Source organism: Camelus ferus, chromosome X, assembly GCF_009834535.1.
Source record: "Camelus ferus isolate YT-003-E chromosome X, BCGSAC_Cfer_1.0, whole genome shotgun sequence".
NCBI classification, from domain to species: domain Eukaryota; kingdom Metazoa; phylum Chordata; class Mammalia; order Artiodactyla; family Camelidae; genus Camelus; species Camelus ferus.
In genome coordinates, this window is record NC_045732.1 from 36,750,489 (window position 1) to 36,773,837 (window position 23,349).

Below are 23,349 nucleotides of genomic sequence, written 5' to 3' on the forward strand. Positions count from 1 at the left end.
GACAATAAATAGGGAGTTATGGGACACGTGCAGTTTTTCCATTCCCACCAAGAACTGGAAGAATGCGTGACCCTTGATCTTCAAATTCCTGGTTACCACAAACTTACACATCCTGTATATTAGGAAGTGAGGTATGGTCAATTCAAGTGACCACACATTCTTGGTTACTCTCATTCCTTTGGAATCCAGTTCACCCCCTTCAGTCTGAGATAGCTTTAGTGATTTACTTGACAAATAAAACATGGCAGAAGTAATGTTCTGTGACCTCCAAAGGTCAGTCCTAAGATGTCTTGCAGTTTCTGCTTTGACCTCTTGGAACACTTGCTCTGAGGGAAGACAGTTGCCATGTAAAACCCTTGGCCACCCTGTGACCACCATCGGGGAGAAACTGCAGCTGCTCTGGTCAGCAGCCCTGGCCATGCCTTTCCAGCCTTCAGATAACTTTCAGCCCCATCTGCCCTCTGACTACAGCCTCATAAGAGACACCAAATAAGTGCCTCCCAGTTAAGCCCAGTCAACCCCCAGGCTGTAAAAGATAATGCTAAGTTTTTGTTTTAAGGCATTGAATTTTGGGATGGTTTGTTACTGAGTGACAGATAACTGAAACATGGAAGAATGATTGTACATGTTGTATTTGGAACTAATAAGCTTCACTTTCAAGGCAGGTTTCCAATGAAATGCCAGTCACTGCTCTTCTTCCTACTATGTTTTGTGTGATGCGTCTTTCTCTTGTCCTCATATTCTCCCTGGTACATTTTTTAAAAATTAAATGAAACAGACTTTTTCTGTTTATTTTGTGTACATCTGCTCTAAAAATGGCAATATTTTATGAAATTCTGTAACACAGAATTATTGGAAGAGTGTTAACCTGTGGTGGGTTCTATTTAATAGAACGGTTAAGAAGGCATCCATGGTAAGGAGGCCACCATAATATCATGTCCAGTGGTTTCAGTGATACATTCCACTCTCAATCCGTTCCCACTGCAGTGGCTCCCACAGAGCTGGAATATTGTCCAACTTCATCTCAAGCATCTGCCCAGAGTTTAGTTTCTTTTCTCTGCTCTGTTTTGGCATAGAGCATCACCTCAGGCTTATCCAACATTCCCTTCTGAGATGAGGTGCTGAATGTTTAAATTTTTATTTTAGGCATTCCTCTTCACATGTCTTATTTTTTATCTCATTCATTGAAAGTCTGAAACGAGTCTTATGAACCTAAAATCATGGTGTTGGCAGGACTGTATTTCTTCAGGAGGCTCCAGGGGAGAATCCATTTCCTTGCCTTTTCCAGCTTCTAGGAGCTGCGTGAACTCCTTGGCTCATGGCCCTGTCCTCTATCACTCCAACCTCTGCTGCTTTCATCACACTTCCTTTTCTGACTTTAACTCTACTACCTCCCTCTTGAAAGGGCCCTTAAGATTACATTGGGCCCATCTGGATGATCCAGAGTAATTTCCCCATCTCAAGATCCTTGACTTAGTCACATCTGCAAACATTCTGGTGACTAAGACATGATTGTCTTTGGGGTCATTATTGAGCCTCCCACAGATCACCTAAGCTAGACTAAGAGGCATTTGTGGATACTCAGCCATTCGAAGATGAAGAGGGAAGGAGAAAGTGTTCCAGGCAAAGGGTCTGGCGAGTAGAAAGACCTGGAGGTGAAGAAGATCATGCTTCTTTAGACGAATGAATTATTGAGTGTGACTAAAGGATAAATATGACAGAGAGGGATAGGCAAGAGTCAGATAATGAAGTGCTTTTTTTTTTAAAACCATATTAACTAATTTGAACTTTTAAGGACAAAGGAAAGACAATAAAGGATTGAAACATAGGAGTAACAATGATCCAATTTGTGTTTTAGGAGGAATCTGATGTAGGAGAGCAAGAACGGAGGTGAGAAACTGTTGTCGAAGAGAGGGGGTGGTATTACCCAGTTCACAACATGTCTGAAACCGAAATCGATTATCGCACACCAAAACTGGCACATTTCCCCAACTTCCCTATTGCTGACAGTGTCACCTGTATTCTTCTAAAATCAAATTCTTAAAATTATTTTTGCCTTTCTCTCTTTTGCTTCTAACTCCTGTCAGTTACCACACCTTATCGCTTCTTAAAAATTTTAAAAGACATAAATAATATTTGATTATATGAACCTGTATAAAATAATGAACAATATGGAAATAAGCCCCCTTTCATCTCTTCTCTAACCCGACAATCCAGCTCTCATCTTGACAAAAGGCAACACGATTAACAGATCAGTATGTATCGTTCTGTGCCTTATTCCTGTGTATTTTTATATATGTTTGTATTGATTGTATTGCATTAAATGCATGTGCATTTAAAAGCATAAATATATTTCTACTTTCAACTAATAATGTAGCTTAGATATTTCCATGCTGATACATATTTTTATTTAAAATTTTTTAAACATTGAAGTATAGCTGGTTACAATGTATCAATTTCTAGTGTACAGCACAATGTTTCAGTCATACACATATATAGATATATTCATTTTCATATTGTTTTTCATCAAAGATTACTACAAGATATTGAATATAGTTTCCTGTGCCGTAGAGAAGAAATTTGTTTTTTTATCTATTTTTATGTATAGTAGTTAATATTTGTAAATCTCGAACTCCCCCTTTATCCCTTGCCACCCCCTTTCTCCCTGGTACCTGTAAGATTGTTTACTATGTCTGTGAGTCTGTTTCTGTTTTGTAGATGAGTTCATTAGTGTTTTCTTTTTTAAGATTCTATATATACGTAATATCATATGGTATTTTTTTTCTCTTTCTGTCTTACTTCACTTAGAGTTATAATCTCCGGGTCCACCCACGTTGCTTCAAATGACATTATTTTATTCTTTATGGCTGAATAGTATTCCATTGTATAAATATACCACAGCTTCTTTATCCAGTCATCTGTCGATGAGCATTTATGTTGTTTCCATGTCTTGACTATTGCATGTAGTCACTCTTGATGATTATGCTACGATGACTATCTATACATTATTCTCACATATACACACAGGTATTTTTCTATAAAATAGATTCTTAAAAGTGGTCAAAACATTCAAAACTTAAAAAACTATTGAGGTAGGATTGACATAAAAAAGCTGTACATATTTAATCATCTAACATACCTGAAACTGTACCCTTTGACCTTTTTTTTAAATTTTTTAAAATTTATTTATTATTGTATTATTATTATTATTTTGGCAGGAGGAGGTATTTAGATTTTATTTATTTTTGGAGGAGGGTCTGGGGATTGAACCATGTACTCTACCACTTGAGGTATACCCTCCCCTTGCCTTTAACCAGTTTTGAAAGATTCAGTTCATTGTCTGAAAAGGTTCACAGGAACTATAAAGGCTCTGAGATTTTACCCTGCTTTCAAGCTAAGAAGTAGGCCTGTCACAGTTTTATGTATAGTGGTTGAAGACATGCAATCCTGGGTCAGATACAATGGATTTTGTTACAGCACAGCAGGTCTCATGAACTTCACGTTGGCGTTGGTTCCCCATGCCCACAAGCACAATGCCCAGGTGGAAATTGTGCTTGTGGTGGATTTGCGTACCACCTGAGGAACACTGAATATAGGGAATCCAAATGTTTTACAGTGGACTGCAAGCAAATCTGCCCTCTGCCCTTGAGGTAGAATTGTGCTTTAGTAAACAAATTGTAAGCAAATCTTCCCTTGGAGAGAGAGAGACAGAGACAGAGACAGAGTATGTCTTCCATTAGTCACTATGCAAACATTTCTGGAAAGATTGTCCAGGACAGAAGGCCAGTTAGTGCCTTTGCTCACGAGACGTGTAAATACGGAAGAGGTCCATGGAGAATTCTCTCTCAACTAAGGGTTGAACCTGTTTCCACTTCCATCAGTGGGATGTGAGTGTGCCCATTTCCACATGTGATCAAATTCAATACTGAATTTTTGTTTTTTACATTTTTGTAATTTAATGAAAAAACTAAAAAGTGTTCTTTCTCTTTGTTGTAATTTGCATTTGAATTCTTGGTGAGCTAAATAAGCATCTTTTCATGTTGTTATGAATTGCGTTTGAGGTGCTAATACTGTGAATTACCTGTTCTTATGCCCCTTGTTTTATTGGTTCATTTTCTTCTAATTTGTAGGAGCTCTTTATATTTTCTAGATATTGATCCTTTTTCTGCTTTATGTGGAACAGTCTTCTCCCAGCTTGTCGCTTGTTTCTTTTCGTTTTATTTATACTGGCTTCCTTTGTACAGATATTTAAAATCTATATATGGTATATTCAGTGAAACGTTTTTTGGCAATACAGAATTTTATAGGTCTTGGTAGGTAAAAAACATGCAGGGGAACGGCCAGATATTATGTCTGTCTGCCAATTTTTCTTTGAAATATTTCCCTCTTGAAATTATTTAGATTTTTTCCCTAACTAGTTTTTTTAAAAAAATAAGTATCATCTTCTCTTTAAAATATCGAAATACATGATGCTGAAATTAAAACCTGTTAACTATCTCTTTCAAAACTGAGGGTTCTATGACAGTCTACAGTGAACATCAGAGCATTAAAGATTCTGGAAAGTTGTGATACTGTTGTTCCCTGGAGGCACTGAGAGACAGTCTCTGTAATGGTTGGAAACAGGGTCCTTGAATCCATACTGTCCTATTATTAACTGTATGACTTTGGACATATTGATTAATTTCTGTATGTGTCAGTTTTCTAATCTGTAAAGTGGGGGTATTAGAATTTAATCTGTGAGGGGGTCATAAGAATGAGTTGAATTATCTAAGTGTTAGCGCTTATCATTATAGGACATTCTGAGGATGCGGTTCTTGGAGCATCACTGTAAAGCTGGTGATATTGTTACTTGGCCTTCATATTATTGTTTGTGAAAAATAAATTCAACTACTGCGCTCCCGTGGAATGTGCCACACGGAGTTGCCTATGTGAGAAGAAACTGCTTTATTCAAAATAAATGCCTGCAAGTCTGTAACATCTGCCCTTGAGCCTTTCAGCTTGGATTTCATAGTAAAAGGGCTGTTTCTTTCCTCACAGCATTTTTATCTCTATGGTGGGTCTCACCTTTTGACAGTCATGTGTATTCTTGCCTGCTCTTCTATTTGAAAGGCACTCCCAAGTGAATTTTGCATATGTTGATTATTCTAAGCGTCGTAAACGTCCCTCTGAACGTGCTGAAAATCCATCTAACTGTTGTCACATAATTACAGACAGACTGGAAGTGAATTTTATTTGTATTAATTTCATCCTAAGAGCACTTCCAGAAACATTCTGTTTTTAAAGCTGCATTTCAAATACCCAATAATGGGATACATTCAAACAGACCCTCTCCTGTGACTGAAATATCAGCCCCTATTAATTTTAAATGTGTATTATGTAAAACGGTTTTTTTTAAAAAACCTAGGTCTTTGACGCTTTGAGGATTTTTGATTATCACATCTTGTCTGATACTCCGCAGAGTTAATGACCTGCGCTGAGCTATCTCTGCTGAGAGGCAGCAGCATGACATGCAAACCATCTTGTCAGCTTTTAAAATATTTTAGCTCAGTTCAGCAAGGCTACTGGCCAGAGAGGGAAAAATCCACATGTGAAGTGTTTAAGGAGAGAGATGTGTTTAAGTGAAGATGCTGAGGAATAAAATAAAAATGAAGTTGTCTCTCCTAATCTGTCTAGTGTTTACTGGGCACATTTAACTAAACGAGGGAGAATCAACTCTGGATAAAATGTACTCATGATTATTTTTACTCATTTTTCCACTTGATTAAAGTGTGTACATAGTGGGGTAAGGGCTTCAATGAGAGAGGCTATAACTAGCTGAAAATAGGCATCAAAAATGGTGCATACTTATAACCTTTAAAAATTGTGACTCACTGTATTTTACACCTGTAACTTATGTAATATTGTACAGCAACTATACTTAAGTTTAAAAAAATTTTTTTTAAATGTAAAAGGTGCATACTTAAGCGAACTCATCCCAACCCCAGATGCTGGTCCTCCAAAGGCTCAGAGATGTGATTTGGTCAGCATACAGTGAATGGATCAGACATAGGTTCAAACTAAACCAGACATAGAGGGTTCCATTAGCAGGACCAGGACATCTACTTCCTGAAGGGACAGCTGAATAGGAAGCCAACTTACAACCAGAAGTGTCTTAGAAAGAAGTGAAATTCAAGCAAGAGGAAAGAATTGTATGGTGTGAGTGACTAATGGCATGAAAATTGGCCAGACTGAAGCCTCATCACCCAACATGGAACACGTACTACTGGGAACAAATAGGTTATTTTCCTTTTGAGGCTCAAATGCTTCTGCTGTGGTCAGAGTCTGGAGGGCACTACAGCATCTAGCTCCCTGGATCTCCCTTATCTACATCTAAGCTCTTGTCTCCTCGTGTCCACCCTGTATTTCTCCAGAAGGACTGGATTACCATCAGTTAGATTCCATATTCCTAAATTATAGTCACAGTCCTGTCCTGCCTTCTGGAGGAAACAGCCTGATATTCTAGATAACATTTGGGTTACTTCTGATCTCCTTGGTCACTCATTTAGACATCAACTGTCCCGGTCCAGATCTAGATGAGTAAACATCCACTTAGGGCTAATTTTGTGAATTCAACTCTCTCTGACTAATTCTGTTTTCCTTCTATCCATGCTTGATTTCCCATCTTCTCTCTCACCTTCCTGTATTACCGCCATGGTGTTACTGCTACCTTCCCTTTATTTGCCTCATGAATAAACCCTTAGATTTTTAGAAGGCAGACTTGCATATACAACTCAAGGCAAGGATAACCATAAGCTCTAGGTCACACATTTTTACAGCTTCCAACCCCTTGGATAATTTCTGAACACACTTCTATAGAATATTCACATAGGACATTCTAACTGTGATTTCAAATATAAAATACGTTTTAAGTGAACTTGGCTGTAATGATAACATATTCATTATCTGAGTTACCATGTGGTTTTTTTGTTTCTGCGTGAAACCAGATGAGACACATAAGGGGCAGAAGAAAATAATTGTGTTCTTTATCTGAGAGGATTGCACTTGACAGTGATGTAAAAACCAGACCTTTCTGAAGAGCCCCTTTTGCTCTGAACCTTGTTGCTTCCTGTTCATGTCAACCTTGGGCTCCTCTTATCCCTGCAGCCTCTAGTACTTTGGAGATGGAGGAAAGACCTGGAGTTTATTTCCAGAGTCTGCACTCTCTCAGACCTGGGCAGTTTCCTCTGAGCGGGATAGCACGTGGTCTGTAGGAAGCAGTTCAGTTCTGAGTCATTTCAGCAAAGTTCTGGTTCGGTATACGATGTAGAGAACAAACAGGTGGGGGCTTTGGAAAGTTAAAGAGGCCCTGGACAAGACCCTATCCTTCCAGATCTGAGATTCTGAGGTCAACCTGACCTGTGGTTAATGGGAGGTCCCAAAGCAGTCTTTGAATAAGTATCTAGTTATGCTTAGAACCCTGGCTAGAACCAAGCAAACCAAGTATGTAGTTTGTAGTTCATAGACCTTGGGGGAAGCCAAGGGACAGTGTCAAGGGATGACGCCAAATCACAAAACTCAGTGGGACGCGCTAAGAGCCATCATCCTTAAGGGGCTGTACAGAGAGAATCCAGGTACCAAGCCAGTAAAAGAATGTGCTCAACAGTTAATATGAGGAGTGGAGAGGAAGCTCAGTGATAGAGCGTGTGCTTAGCATGCACAAGGTCCTGGGTTCAATCCCCAGTACCTCCATATATATGTTTTTATATATACGTATATGTTTATATATCTACCTATCTATGTAAATACCTCCCTCTCCTAAAAAAAAAAAAAAAAGAAAAAGAAAAAGAAAAAAAAAAGAATTAGTATGAGGAAGAGGGCCTGGTGAGCTTATGCTGACAGAGGGGTAGTTTTAAAACATCTATTCTGCAGTATGTAAAACAGGCCTGGAATAGTTCACATACATGTATATCATCAGATATAAACCTATATTGAGAATAAAACATCACCCAATACAGTTGAAGTTCCTGTGTTCTCTCTGATTGCAGCTCTATGAATCTCCCGTGAATTTCCTCATATTTGTACTACAAATATATGTGGTCCTAAATTAGATATAATATTTTTGAAAGTTATTTCCTTCATGCGTGTGCTGTTATTCTGCATGATTTGTTCTGCAACTTAATTTTTTTCATTCAAGATTCATGTTTGTGAGAGAGATTTAGGTTGCTACATGTAGCAATGGTTCATATTTGTTTTGTCTGGTACTTTTTTTGGTGGTAGTCCTAGTTTTGAGGAGAGAGGGCAGAATAGAGCCACTTAAGGGACCTATCCTGTTGTGGACAGTCCAGCTTATGCACTTATTGTCCCAAAGTGGTGACCCAGTTCACCCGTGGGTCAGCTGTAAGGATGGTGATGGGCTCTGGCTGGTAGAAGAAGCTCCTTATAACGGAGGAAATGGAATTGACACAGAGAACCTGGAATCCACTAAGTATAAGTACTATTTTATGGTAATAAGCACAATAATTATTTCACAAATGCATATTTTCTGAATAAAAAGTGTTTTTTGAGTTAGGTATGTGAGTGTTTAAAAAATTAGACCCTCTAGGGAGGAGGGTATAGCTCAGTAGTAGAGCACTCACTTAGCATGCCTGAGGTCCTGGGTTCAATCCCCTGTACCTCCATTAAATAAAAAAATAAATAAAAACCTAATTGCCTCCCCCCCAAAATTTTTTTTTAAAGAGTATTTTTTAAAAATTAGACCCTCTTACAAGTGTCTGTCTTCAGTGCTATGGGGAAAATGGCCTAATTAATTTTTCTCTCCTTTGTTTTCTCCACCTTTTCAGTGTTTTCTGGATTCTGTCCCAGCGGATCTGATTCCTGCTCGTAGCTTCCTAGATTGACGTTAAGCATCATTAGGGAAGTTCAGCTGCCACTGGACCTTTTTCAGTTAAAACAATAATGACTTTCTGGAAATGTAATTCCAGTGGAGCCTGTTTTCTGTGTGGCCTGGAAGAATACCTACCTACCATCAGCTATTCAGAGACCTTGTAAAAAGTCTCTGTACATCAAGCAACTGAGTGACACTGGGTGGTTCAAGGGGACCTTAAGAATTGTAGAAATCAATTCAACTAGAAGATTCAACCACTGCTACTCCGAGCTGCTGTTGAAATACCATGTCTAAGAACTCAGAGTTCATCAACCTGTCATTTCTATTAGATCATGAGAAGGAAATGATCCTGGGAGTCCTGAAGAGAGACGAATATTTGAAAAAAGTAGAGGACAAGAGAATAAGGTAAGATTCTTTAATCTTCCCTGCCCTCTTTGACTGCTTTCTGTTTGTTTGAAGCAATTTAAATCAGAAATGGGGCAACTGCAACCACACTGGAGACCAGTGTTGGTCAGTGACTTCATGGGCTCCCAGCAATAGCTCAAATACTAGAAAACATCTTTGGTACTTTTATCAGTTAACCAGATTGAAGGATGGAATAGAGCTGTAAATATGGTGTTGATGAGACTGTCCATTTGCTAATGACATCATAACCAGTAGTTAAGTGGAAAGACTGCCCAGGCTTGAGTACCAGCTCTGGGATGTGCTAGTTGTGTGACTCAGCTTTTCTGTGCCTTGGTTTCCTCATCAATAAAACAAGGATGATAATAGTACTTACGTTATAGGGTTGTTGCAAAGATTAAGGACAATAATACATGTGCAGTGCCTGGTACCTAAGTGCACAACAAATGTTAACTGTTGTTTGCTGATAATGCCTTTCTCAGGTCAGTCTTACTGGGAATTTGCTTCGACCAGAGATGGGAGAGGAAGTGGGTCTACAGAGTGAAAAGTTCCCAGAGATCACCTGAATTTCTTGAAATAAGTTTCTGTGGGAGGAAAGTTGAATAATATGGGCATAGTTGAGTTTCACATCAGTTATAGGCAGGGTTGGTATTTAGCTGGATCCCCAGGTATGACCTCACCTATGTTTCAGCCAGCATCCATTCTGATTGGTTATATCCTCTGTTCGAAATGATCACAGCATCATTGTGATTGGTTGCTGCCTGCCCTGTCCTGCTTGATAAATATATTTGGTTATTATGTCTACCCCTGGATACAGGAGCAGAGGTAAACAGAGTTCCCGCCTCAGTCACTGCTTACTATGCAACATGTAGCTTTCGTGTGTTTCATGTCTCCCAAAATTGCACTCAGAAGCTTATGTTTATTTTACTTGAGGAGAAATCTTGTCATAAGATTATTTTCACATGTTGCAAAAATAATCAATGTGCCTAAAGGAACTAGGATCCTTAGAATTGAAAATACATTGAAATATTCTTGATTGATGCTTATTTCATAGTTAAGAGCTCAGAATTCTTATTTGCATCATTCCAACGTATTCAACCAATCTTAAACAAAAGCTTTGATTAAAATTATTGCACTTTATCTATGCCTAGAATTCAGGTGGCAGTTAAATGCAGTTAATGATTTTCAAGAAATCAGAAATGATATTTTTGGCATTGGTAGTTCAGTCGTGGAAAGTGACTAAATTTTCTAATGCACTGCAAAAAGTTACACTGTTTATGAGGGGCAAGGTACTAAACAGTTCTTGACAACATTCTCGGGGGAATTAAAAATCACTCTGTTCAGGAAAAAAACAATTTAATAACTAGATCCCAGGAATGACTGAGGTACAGTGAATAGGACTTTGTTCAGAATATTTCTTTCTGTCCTTCTCAATAACTTTTAGTAATAATCCATTATACCCCCTCTTCCTTTTTCTTTATTTTTCTTCCCTTATCTTCTTTCCTTATTCTCTGTAATGAAATTTGCCAAATCGCGTAATATACAACAGCTATCAAGAATAAGGTTGTGGATTTCCTGGCTCTTTAATCATTTTGAGAATAGCAGAAGAAAGACTTTTACAGATCTAAGAGATACTTTTATAGAAAATAGATTTTTTTTTAAGTGGCAATGTCTGTTCCCTTCTTGAATAACAACACCCGCTCATATTTAGTTAGTGCAGTTTTTTTCTTTTAGATGTGTCGTCTCGTTTTGTTCTGAGCTACCAGAATCTGAGCCCGGGCCAAATGACTCAGGCTGTGACACTTAACAGCTTCGTGTATTGAGAAGCCACGCCGATGTGGGCGGCATGGTGTCTAGAGTGCACGCTGTTGAGTCACACATCTACATTTGCTAATTCAAATCTTAGTCTCCCCATGACATCTTTGTGTCACTTTAGATAAGTTGCTTCAATAGATAAATCTAGTCTCCTCATTTGACAAAACAGAAATAATAACATGAGCTACCTCGTAAGGTTGTAGTAAGGATTAAATAAGCTAATATTTTCAAGAGCTTCAAACAGTGCTGGCATGCAGTAAGCACTCAATCATTGCTGGCTAAAAGCATTGGGCTTATTGTTGGTTTGTGTTGCCCTTGATTTATGATTTGTGGTCAACACCATCAGTGCTCCACTGAGATCGCTTGGGGGCCCTTTGTTGGATCTGTGCTCTCATTTCCCAGTTTCCACGTACTTTACTTCTAAGGATTTTCACCTACTACCTTCTTTAGAGGACTTGCCTTTGGGTGGCTGGAGTTGCCTGTAGGACTAGAGAGCCACAAGCACCAGGCAAAAGTTGAGTTTCTGTCCCTACTGGGCAGCTCTAAGCCAGTGGCTTACAGGTACAGAAACCCCTTGCCTCAAGGCAAGACAGACTGTAGTGCAACTCCTGTTTCAGAGCAGCCGTGGGATCGTGCTGAGGCTGGACGTCAGTGGAAATTCACACCCTTGCTTTGCCCCCTCTTCCTTCCCACCTTCTGCCTCCCCTACTCCTTTCAGGTTCCTCCTGAGAGCATGCCATAAATCACTTGCACATGAACCTGCATCTTCCACTTAGTTCCTCAAAAATGCAACCAGGAGATTAGCCAGATCAGACTGGAAACGTAGTCCTTTTTCCTTGATATCCTCCAAAATCATCAAAGCAAAGAATTTATGGTGTAGCAACAGTAAACCTTTTTTGCAAGCTATCACAATTTATGGTATTGCAACTGTAAACTTTTGTGCTATTACAGTAATTGTTTTCACCGTGCTCCAGAGGTGTAGGTTGGATATTTTGTGGGCATCTAGAGGAATAAGTAATCTGTTATGAATAAGATACAAGTTGAAGGAATGGTTTCTCAGAAGAGGTAGCATTAGAGCTTAGCCTTGAAATGTGAAAAGGATTTTGATGTTGGCCAATATGTATCAACTGGGTTTCAGCTGTTTACCGTGAAGCACTCTTGCCTTTAGATTCTGATAATAGGTTTTAGAAGGAAATGGAAGCTAAAGAAAATGTTTAAGAGTTATGATAATTACAGAGAACATACTGATCTGGAAAGTTAGCACATTGAAGTTTGGAAAGGAGTGGATTTATTGTTTGTTTGTGGGTTTATTTGCTTGAGTACATTGTCCTTAGAGAGAAAGAAAGAAAATAGAACAATAAAAAGTGTAAAAATGGTACTGAATCAACATTTTAGACCTGTCGCCCAACTGTGCTCCACAGCCCACATAGCCCCTGAAGGGTGGCATTAATTAAGGTGGGAGTGACCTCTGGGTGCTTCTAAGGATCCTCTTCACCCAAAGGCACATGAGAAGCCTCATAATTACTTCTAGCCATGAATTGTAGGCTAGAGAGAGACATCTGCCTACGACCAGAGCGCTAGGTTGATCCAAGAGGCTCAAATATATTTATTCTTCTCCTTCAGACCAAGTAGGAAGGAGTGGTAGGAGATACCTAGACACAGATTTTGACTGTTAGAGAGTAAGTACTTTAAATATTCTCTGTGCAGAACAAATCACTTAGATTTGTTGATGGCTTTAATGCAGTGAAGAAAGAGGGAAGAACTGATGCAAAGAAAATTGAGCTGTCAACAGTAATTGCAAGTGGAAAAAAGATACTGACCATTTGGAAGCACACGATAAAAATCTTTGTTGATTTGTCTTGTTCCTTAGATTTTTCTAACTTTAGAAGAACTCAGCCTAACATACACGAATACATGGCTCACAGTATCCACTCCAAAAACATCTCATTAACCAGTTCTTACTCTACTTGATCTTCCACACCTAAAAACAAATCCTGTTAAATGTCTACCTTGTGGTATTGGCCTCTATAACAAATCTCCAACTTCTGAGTGCCTATTCATTTCAGCAGTTCATTTGTGGGCTTTCTTCTCACTAAGAAGCTGTCATTTTCATTTAACCACGATGCGTGAAAACATATCTGGCCTTACTTTGTCTTTGGCGCCTGTTCTTGGACTTGCCTCAGTGGTGAAATCTGTCAGTTGTCTTACTGCAGACATTTCTCTTTTCTTCCTCCCTATGCAAGGCTCAGTTTTGCTCAGCTCCAGCATTAGATTTTTTTAGAGCAATCATCCCTTGTCTGGGATTCCTCTGGTAACTATTACTGGTCTGGAGGTGGACATGAGACCAAAGATGACCCACTTAGACATAGAGCCCAAATTTATGGAAGGTTGTCTTTCCCACTGGGCAGTTTCAGTAAAACCATGTTATCCCAGTTGTTGAGTATGAAGGCCAGCTCAGCAGTGAAGCTGAGCCGAAAGAATGGCAGAGAACTGAGGTCAGCATCCTGATTTACTAGAACCTTCCACACTTCTGGACTTCTTCTTTAAGCAATGTAATGTATTTTGGTGTTCTTTATTAGTGGTTGCAATCTGATTTTCTGTTACATGCAGCCAAAAGCATTCTACAGTCCCCAAGACTCAGCAGTAGTCAACATTTGTTGAGCACATTTTGTGAGCCAAGTGCTATGTATTTATTGTTAGCGTAATGGAGGTGAGCAGAGACACAGTCCTGCTCACCACCTGTTGGGTCTGTAGACATAAAGAAGTTTGCAGTCCTAGATCAGGCTTTATTCATGGTGTAGACCCAGAGTCAGCGTACAGTTTCTGTAAAAAGCTAGATAATAAATGTTTTAGGCTGTACAGTACAGGCTCTCTGACTACTTCACTCTGCCAATGTAAGATGAAAGAAGGAATAGACAATATGTAAATAAGTGGATATGACTGTATTCCAATAAAACTATTTATAAAAACAGGCAGTGGGCTGGATTTGGCTCAAGGGCTGTAGTTTGCTGACCTTTGGCTTTGAAAACAACACCATGATAAGTTCTAGCCTTGATAATAGCTGCGTACGCCTGAAAACTGAAAGCCATCTCAGGGAGAAATAGGATATTGATAGTCTAAGAGATAAGATGGAGTTACACTTGAAACCATCAACTATCAGAAGTGGAACATGGGCTTCTGTCTGGGACGTTAGGTGATTTCACAGTCCTTAAATCTCTAGGAGATTTCAATGCCTCAGCCAATGTGTCGTGGCTCATGTGCTGGAACAGCTTAAATATGTTTCATTGCCTCTGTAGAAGAACAACAAAATGAATCTGGAGGTCTCAAATACCATGAAAGAGCAGAAGGTTCTGCAAAATGGCAAAGGACAGATTACAAATACATTTTCCCAATGGGGTAAAAAGTGTGAATACCTCCATTTATAAACAGGGGAACTGAAATGCAAAATTGAAGAACTCGTCCAAGATCACACAGCTAGTAGGTAGCAGAACGATGATTTGTATTCCCCACAGTCTGGTTCCGGAGCTCACACTCCACTCTTCGGTCACTTTTAACTTCTGAGTCATCTGTCTGGCCTTTCAGGGGGACCAGAAAAAGATGGTAAACTCTCTGATGCCTCGCTCACACCAGAGAATGTTCCTACTCAGTTCATAAAGGTATCCTCATTTAATCCCCATGTCATCCCTGAGACGTACGTGCTAGTATAATGTACTACAGCTGTGGCAGCTGAACCTGAGATTAAATCACTTGTCCAACTGATAAACATCAGAGCCAAGATTCTCTTGCTCCATCTTGCTTTCTTTTTGTCTAGGCTGTGATGCTTTTGCAGTAACGGCATCTATTCAGACTCTGTTGAAAGCCCACCCACAGCTTTCCTAATATCTGTCAGAGAAATGGAACACAGCAGAAAACATTTCTTTAGCCTGGTATTTACCGACAGCTCTGACCTGTAAGCTGTATCACATTATCCAAAGTTTGTACAACCTTTATTGAAGCACTACTCTTACACAGTAAAAACTGACCAGCGTTCCTCCTGCTATTCTCTTCTTTCTGCTGACTGAAAACCAAAGTGCAAGTGTATTACAATTTGTTCCACACAGCTGGCTCAGCTGAGATGGGCCACTAAGCAAATCAGAGGTTAGTATCATCAAGGGACCAGAGAGCCCAGCCTGGACACTGCCATTCACCTTATGGCTTTGTCTTTGTGTGGTTGATTCCATCATTTTACTGCAGGTCTAGGAAGAAAGAGGAGGAGGGAGAAACAAAAAGGGAAAGCGTATTTAAATTGGCTCTTTGGAATCCCACAGAGAAGCTGAATATTTGGTTCAAATGGATTTGAAACAATTTCAAGAATTATCTATTCAGCCAGGAAGTTAGGGAGACCAGTAGGTGCCAAACAATAATATTCTCTTTGTATTCTACAAATGTTTGATCAGTGGGGCTGTTTGTTTCTTCAAATCTTATCACTGCCACTAAGAACAAAATTGGTTTGACCTTCTCAAGAGCCTAAAGACTCACTGTCCCCATAAAACACCAGGGAAACTATTGGAGTGGACGTCTGCTTTGGTAAACATCTTGCCTTAATCCTAATAGAATTGCCGCAAAGCTTTTTAGTGGATTAACAGAAACTCTCAGCATGAACACATTGGCTCCCTAATAGAACCCAAACTCTTAATGAGCCACAGAGACATGAAAAAAAAAAAAAATCTGGCTCTGCCTTAAATGAATTTAAAACCTTAGGGGTTTTCCCACCAAAGAGCTTAGTGATTTCAATATATACCCACATATAGGGAAACTAACTTAAATTTTGATTCTGTAGCATTTTCCTTCAAGTTATTCTTATTAGAAGTCTCATCATAGGCACAGGGTCACAAATACCTGATATTTGGTGATGTTTCAAACACTGGATTACCAAAATAAACAGAGTTGCTAGACCATTTTTTTGTTTGTCTGAAATAGTATGATCACCATAGTCATAAGTAAAATGGTTACCTATGTGGAGTGTGTGTGGATATACATGTTGTATATATGTGTGTATATATGCAGTTGACCCTTGAACAGTGTGGGAGTTAGGGGTGCTGACCCTCCATGCAGTCAAAAATTGGAGTATAATTCAGAGTTGGCCCTCCATAGTCACGGTTCTCCATCCGAGGATTCAACCAACCGCAGATCACATAGTACTATAATATTTACTACTGAAAAAAATCCACGAATGAGTGGACCTGTGCAGTTCAAACTTGTGTTGTTTGAGGGTCAGCTGTGTATCTCTCTTTAATTCTTCTCCAAATTCCTTTTAGTACTGTTTCCTTGTGAGCTACCTCTAGCCAGAATTGGTGTAAGAGGACATGGCCCTAGGCAGCAGGGATTAATTTGCACTCACATCCAGGAAACTACCATTCCCTTTTGCTGTAAATTGAAGAAACACTGGCTGTGAAGCCCAGGTAATCTACAACATGGCCGAATGTCCACGGGGAGGGATGTCAGAACTGGGAGGGGGAGTGAAGACTCATCCCCCAAAGGCAGGTCATTTCATAATGGAAGATCTCATTAAGTGAAACCCAGCTGTATTCCTGGGGAAGGGGGCATTTTATTTCGGAGGAAATATAAATGAAAACTTCACTTAACAAAAATGCTGCCTCTAACGTTTTAGATTTCAGGCATGTGACCATTTTATATCAACAATTTATATGAATGTTCCTATCTTAATAAAAGTTAAGGTTTAGTTGATTTAAATCTGTCATAAGATTAGGCTGACATGTTAATTCCGATTCTAATTTCTAATTATTATTTCACTGAAGAGTAAACATAACTGGTAAACATTTTATGCAAATATCTAAAATTGATAAAACTGCACAGCAAAGGATTTTTTTTTAAGGTTTTTAAACTCACTAATGCACTAGGATCTCTAAAGGGCATCAATATACAATATTTTTATGTCATAAATTCTTAATCTTTAAAGAAATATTTAATATCTTCTGATATATTTTTCATTATGGAAGTAATAGTTTATCATAGAAAATTAGAAAATAGGCATCATATGAACTCTAAAAACTCACTTAAGATCCCTCTTGCCAGAGATAGTTTCTACTTTTTAAAAAAAATTTTTTTTCTTTTCAGTTTTATTGAGCTGTAATTGACACACAGCACTGTATACTTTTTTGTGGGGGGAGGGAGAGGTAGTTAGATTTTATTAACTTATTTATTTTTTAAATGGAGTTACTGGGGATTGAACCTAGGACCTTGTGCACTCTACCATTGAGTTTCCACTTTTGTTGAATTTACTTTCTATTACTTTTCTGTGTGTACATGTAATTTTCACATAATTGGAACCACATTATATACGTAATTTTCTATCCTTTATTTTTGCTCAACAGTATTTAATGGACATTTTTGATACCATTAAAAATTCCTTGGAAGCATCATTTTTATCGGCTGGATAAGATTTCATAACATGGATGTGCGGTATTTTAACTGTTCTAATTTCCATGAACATCCTTATTGTTAAATCTTCTCTTAATTTTTTATTATATTATGACTCATATTTTGATTTATATTTCCTTTACATTAAAAATTGTTTTTCGGAAATGTTATCAATTTCCTCTTCACTAAAGTATTACGTTATTTCATTGCCAACATTGAAGTTATTGGTATAAATCTTTACTAATCTGATAAAGTAGTATCCTATGTTAATTTCCATTTATGTGATTATTACTGTTTTTACATGATTGTTAGCCATTTGTATTTCCTCTTTTGTGGATTTTTTATTCACACTGTCTATTTACTATTGGATGTTAGTGTGGTTTCAGTATTGATTTGTATGAATTTTTTTGTCATATATTTGGGAAATACATTTCCAAGATACAGCAAAAATTCATTGAGCACTTAATTTGATACGTAAGGCATAAGAGAAGGAAACTAATTTCCAATTTAGCAGAAGCAAAGTTACATTTTATTGGATTGTGCAAAGTCTCCACTTTCACAATGACTTAAAATGATAAGTTCTTTGTGTAAAATACAAATAACTGACATCTTTCATAGACTGTATACGATTAGTATTTTAAAGCCAGGATTTGCATTCCTCTCTACTTTTGTAATAGTATCTATGCTATTTATGGGTATGGAAATTAGGGTAAGTTCAGCTCTGAGTGTCAGAAAAGCAAAATAATAGTAGCTTAAGTAAGAGAGAGGGGTATTTCTTTTTTTTTTTACTGAGATGAAGTCATGAAAGCAACCCAGGACTGGTAATGGTGGCTCCACACTTATCAGAGGCCCGAGGTCCTTTTTAATTGGTTGGTCTGCCATCTTCAATGTGGGCTAACACCTGTTAAATAAAAAATTATTTTGACACTTACTAAAATGGTAAGGAAGACTCTATTCAGGACTATTGCACTAGATTTCAAGACTATCACAGACACAAAAATAAAAAAGACTACAGCAGTAGAGGAGAGAGATCAGACTCAACTCCAAATATAGCAAAAAGGAGGGGGTCAATTAATGGGAAATTACTAAGAGGAGACATTGATGATAAGGGGATTCTTAGTAAATCGACTTACCAGAATTCTTGCTGAAGGCAGGCCAGGGTAATTATAGATATCAATGGTGGGGGTATTCTCGCTAAGCGGATTGAGCAGGACTCTTACTAAATCTGCGCTCTGCAGGTTGAAGACAGGGCCCAGGTACAACATCTAGTCGAAAAGAGACCTCGAGGAGCTTGTGTAAAGTTTGGTCAAGGAGAGAGTCTTAGTCATACCTCATGGTCCAGGATGGCATACTCTCCTCATTCCAGCCAGGAGGGGAAAGGGCAAAGGGCAGGAAAAAAAAAAGACAGGTTCCCTTCCCTTTAGGACATGTCTGATGACCTTGTTTATGTCATGTTGGCCAGAATGTAGGTACATGGCCATACTTAGCTGTGAGGGAGTTTGCATATTTAACTGGTAAATGTAGTTTTTATTCTGGGTGGCCATTTGGGAGTTTTATTGGTGTAAAAGAGTAAAAGGAATATTGGGAAACAACCAGCAGTCCGAGAAAATGGGTGCAATTAAGATCATGCGTCTTGTGGATCAGATTTGTTGATTGCTTAGCACAAATCTCATCTTTTTATGGGACCTGAAAGCACTTAATTGTCAATGATGATGTTCAATGAAGTATATATAAGAAAAAAACCATAGCATATAAAACAACTTTTATATTCATCCTCAATGAATTTCAAGGAAATGGTGATTTGACGTTTCTTGTACCATATACTGATATTATTAACTAGGAAAACTGCTGGAAGGGTGTTATGTAATAATCTTTATCTATGAAAATATGCGTCCCCATAAACATCACCTAAAGAGATAAATGGGAAAAATCAAGTACTGATAACTATCTTTGCTGTGCATATAACTCCTTCCTTGCTGCATTTAAAATAATTTCGTTTACACACATTCAATTTAGAGACATTTTAGAAATAAACCTCAGCAATATGTTTATCAAAATTAAAACTAGTATGTACCTGTATTCAGCAGCAGCAGTAGTTTTAAAGAATTTTTTAAGGGCAATGTGTTCTCCTCAAATTATCTTTTTTGTGTATGAATGTCCATTTTCCTCCCATCAAGTCCATTTTGTCCTTTCATTGTCATGGCAATAATCTTTAAAGGCCCGGTATTTTATTTTTTTAAAAAATACAGGTTTCCTACTTCTTGCTGTACTGATTCTTTCTCCACCCCCTCTTTTTCTGAGTAATTTACCATATGGATAACAGGACTTTCCACTGATTTTGGTACTCAAGAAAGGTATCCTTTGGGGTTCACATTAGTAAAACATACCCTTGTTCCTTGTCAGGCCAGGAAATTGAGATATTTGTTACAGGGTGTTCTAGGTAGAAGACTTGCTTTGATAATTACATATGAGATCCATTTCTGCTATGATTTTAAGACTATAGATTATTAAACAATTACCTGTCTGTTCCCATGGCTCTGTGAGGTCTCCTGGTATGTTCCTGTAAGCCAAGTGTTTTACTACTGGGAAGTGCTTGGTGTCATCTGCAGAGGTGAAGATTTCGTAATGCCCGCTTTCCTGGAGACAATTTCTAAACACGTTAAGTTGGCACAAATTGCAAGATTTCTCTATCTAGACAACGGTTTTTTCATTCCTGTTCCTTATTATTGCCTCTGAAGTGGCTTTCTGTCTGAGCAAAACTTTCCCCCAGTTCTTGAGTGGTCTTGATTATTTGTAATAGCCTTTGACTTGGAAACTAATCGCAAGCTTTGTTAAGTTTTTTAGTGATGTTCATTGAAGAACAGCTCTGCTGGGGAATGTCTATCATAAGAGACTGTGATAAGAGGTTACCTGGGCAGGTGCCACTTGGTGGAAGAAGCGGGGCAGACAGAAGAAACCCTTCATGTTTACTGAAGCTAAACTATGAATGTGTTCAGCCTGGCTTGGCACAACTAAGAAAGCAATAGCAGTCATGAATACAGTGTCCTTTCTGAGTAACATTTTAGTAGATTGAGAGCCAGCGGAGCCTAGTGTGGGAAAGAATGCAGATTTGGAAATCTAAAACTCTGGATCTGAATCCTGACTGTACCGCATACTAGTCCTGGGACATTTCCTCTCTCAGATTCCCCTTTATTATCTGTAAAATTGGAATCATAAAGTCTTCCTCTGGGTTATTGTCAAAGTGTGATAGCATGACACGTAAAACAGAGGGACTGTGATTATTGTGGCTAAGTGTTGTGATGGTTAGATTTTAATAATAGTAATAGGTTCTCTACATGGAAGCTATGATCAAAATGAAAAAGTAATACTTTTATATTCAGAGTATGGAAAGGAGGTCTGGTCATGCCTGGATTTTCCTTAGGCAAATGTGAAATAGCCTCAGTGTTGATGGCATTGCCTCTGGATGTGAACAAAAGACGGGAGTGCTGGCGGGGGGAGGGTACAGCTCAGTGTTAGAGTGCACACTTAGCATACATGAGGTACTGGGTTCAATCCCCAGTACCTCCATTAAAATAAATAAGTAAATAAACAAATCTAATTATCTCCCAACAAAACAAACAAAAGACGGGAGTGCTAGGAGGCACGCAGTCATTGGCATCGGGCTGCTGCGACATTGTTCTCCCTGCCTGTATTATTTCAAGTGCTTTTTGTCTTACTATTTCTGGTTCGTCAGTGTTTTTTGTTTTTTGTTTTTTGGTCAGTCGCTGTGGCTTTATTCTCTTAAAGGAATATGAAACTCTAGCTGTAGACAAAGAGTTAAGTTGCAGGCACTACAGCAGAGACTGAAGCAGAACCTGATAGCAACATCTCTGCAGGTGGACAATAATAAAAAGAGCTAATATTTACTGAATTCTTATCGTGTTCATTGGGAAATAGGTTTGGCACATTATAATTATTACTTAAACAAGATGGAAATGCATTGCTCTCTAATGGCAAAGTCCAGGTTGGCAGTTGTTTGTGCAGTTGTTATGTTGTCTCCATTATAGCATGGGTCTGGGTGCCTTGTCTTTTGTAGTTCTACCATGTTGAGAGTTTGGCTCTTGGTCCAAGATGGCTCACCCTTATCTTCTCATCCCAGCCTCTGGGAAGGAAGAGGGGTTCAAAGGGCAGGGATGCCCCTTTCCCATTAGGGGCATGGCCTAGAAGTTGCCTATATCATTTCGGATCACATCACTTTGGCTAGCATTTAGTCTCATGACAACACTAGCTGCAAGGGACGCTGGGAAATGTAGTCTTTAGTGTGAGTGGCCATGAGATTAGCTAGACATTCCACTAGTAGAGAAATGGAGAACACATGTTGGGAGACATATACCAGAATTGTCTATCCCACAATTACTATGTGCCAAGCCGTGCTTCACACTTTCCTTAATGCTCAGGACAGCATCATCTTTCTTCATGTTCACAACAACCGGATGAGATTGTAACTATTATGATTTTTTTTTTAACAGAGGGAGTATTTTGAGACATGGGGAAGTTAAGTCTCTTTAAGTCTTATGTGACACAGAGAGGTCAAATAATTTTCATAAAATCTCAAAGGAAATGACAACTGGCCATTTCTCTTTCTGTCACGTACTAGCTTTTGCTTATGCTTTCTTTTATTCATTCAGTTGAATGATAGCTATTATGTTCCAGGCACTGTTTCTGTGTTATAAAATGCAAAATGGAGCAAAACAGATATAGTCTTGCCACTTGCTATGTGACAAGGCTGGGATTTGAACCCAAGGGAGTATGACTTCAGAGCCTTATGCTCTGGACTACTAGATAGTCCTCGCTTGCTTGTTATTTCTCTTGAGCCTTGATGTGGCCTGCTAGATGAGCTTGGGGATTATTTAAAGGCATGAGGAATCAGAGAAGCTGTGCGAACCTTCTATGGCTTCCTCTTCCAGGCAGTTAATTGCTTCCATTCTAAAATCCCTCGCTTATTTGATGCAAAATAGTGTTCAGTACAATTGGGTCTAGACGGGGTAACAAAAGAAAAATAACGCCCCACGCGTGTGAAAGGAATTTTAATGAAAGCAATTCCTGATTTGAAAGGAACGTGTCTATGCGATGATAAAGCAAGCCGTCTTTGAAATGCATTGGACATTTCTGATGATAGGATAGAAAACATGAATTCAGCATCTCACTGGAATATAGAAATAAAAATACCCTATCATTCAGCTACAGTTGAGGTAGTTGAGCTCTTCAGTCTTTAAACTTTCAAGTGCATATAGGTCATCACTTCACATGTTAATGTGCATGCATCTGGGTAGCAACAGGAAACCTAAAGAGTAAAGAACAAACTGATATTTTAAAATACAAGAGGCTCCTAAGTTTACCTCAAATGAAGAATTGGTGTTAGCTGGCATTAAATGTCTTCAACAGCTTTTTTTCTTTTTCTTTGTATTCTTCATCCCTTTTTTTTTAAAACATTTTTTATTGATTTATAATCATTTTACAATGTTGTGTCAAATTCCAGTGTTCAGCACAATTTTTCAGTTATTCATGGACATATACACACTCATTGTCACATTTTTTTCTCTGTGAGTTATCATAACATTTTGTGTATATTTCCCTGTGCTATACAGTGTAGTCTATTCTACAATTTTGAAATCCCAGTCTATCCCTTCCCACCCTCCACCCCCCTGGTAACCACAAGTCTGTATTCTCTGTCTGTGAGTCTATTTCTGTCCTTTATTTACGCTTTGTTTTTGTTTGTTTGTTTGTTTTTGTTTTTTAGATTCCACATATGAGCGATCTCATATGGTATTTTTCTTTCTCTTTCTGGCTTACTTCACTTAGAATGGCAT

At 38.5% G+C, this 23,349-nt stretch overlaps 1 protein-coding gene across 7 annotated transcripts in view; it reads left to right on the top strand.

Annotated features, from left to right (window-relative positions):
• The window catches only part of SYTL5 (synaptotagmin like 5), a 187,450-nt gene that overhangs the window by 95,318 nt on the left and 68,783 nt on the right, over positions 1-23,349 (top strand). For all 7 annotated transcript variants that reach the window (XM_032474390.1, XM_032474386.1, XM_032474392.1 and 4 more), the window contains exon 2: positions 8,820-9,268. In XM_032474390.1, coding sequence (XP_032330281.1) covers positions 9,150-9,268 — 119 coding nt within the window. In that variant the 5' untranslated portion in view covers positions 8,820-9,149. The remainder of the gene's footprint in view (positions 1-8,819; positions 9,269-23,349) is intronic.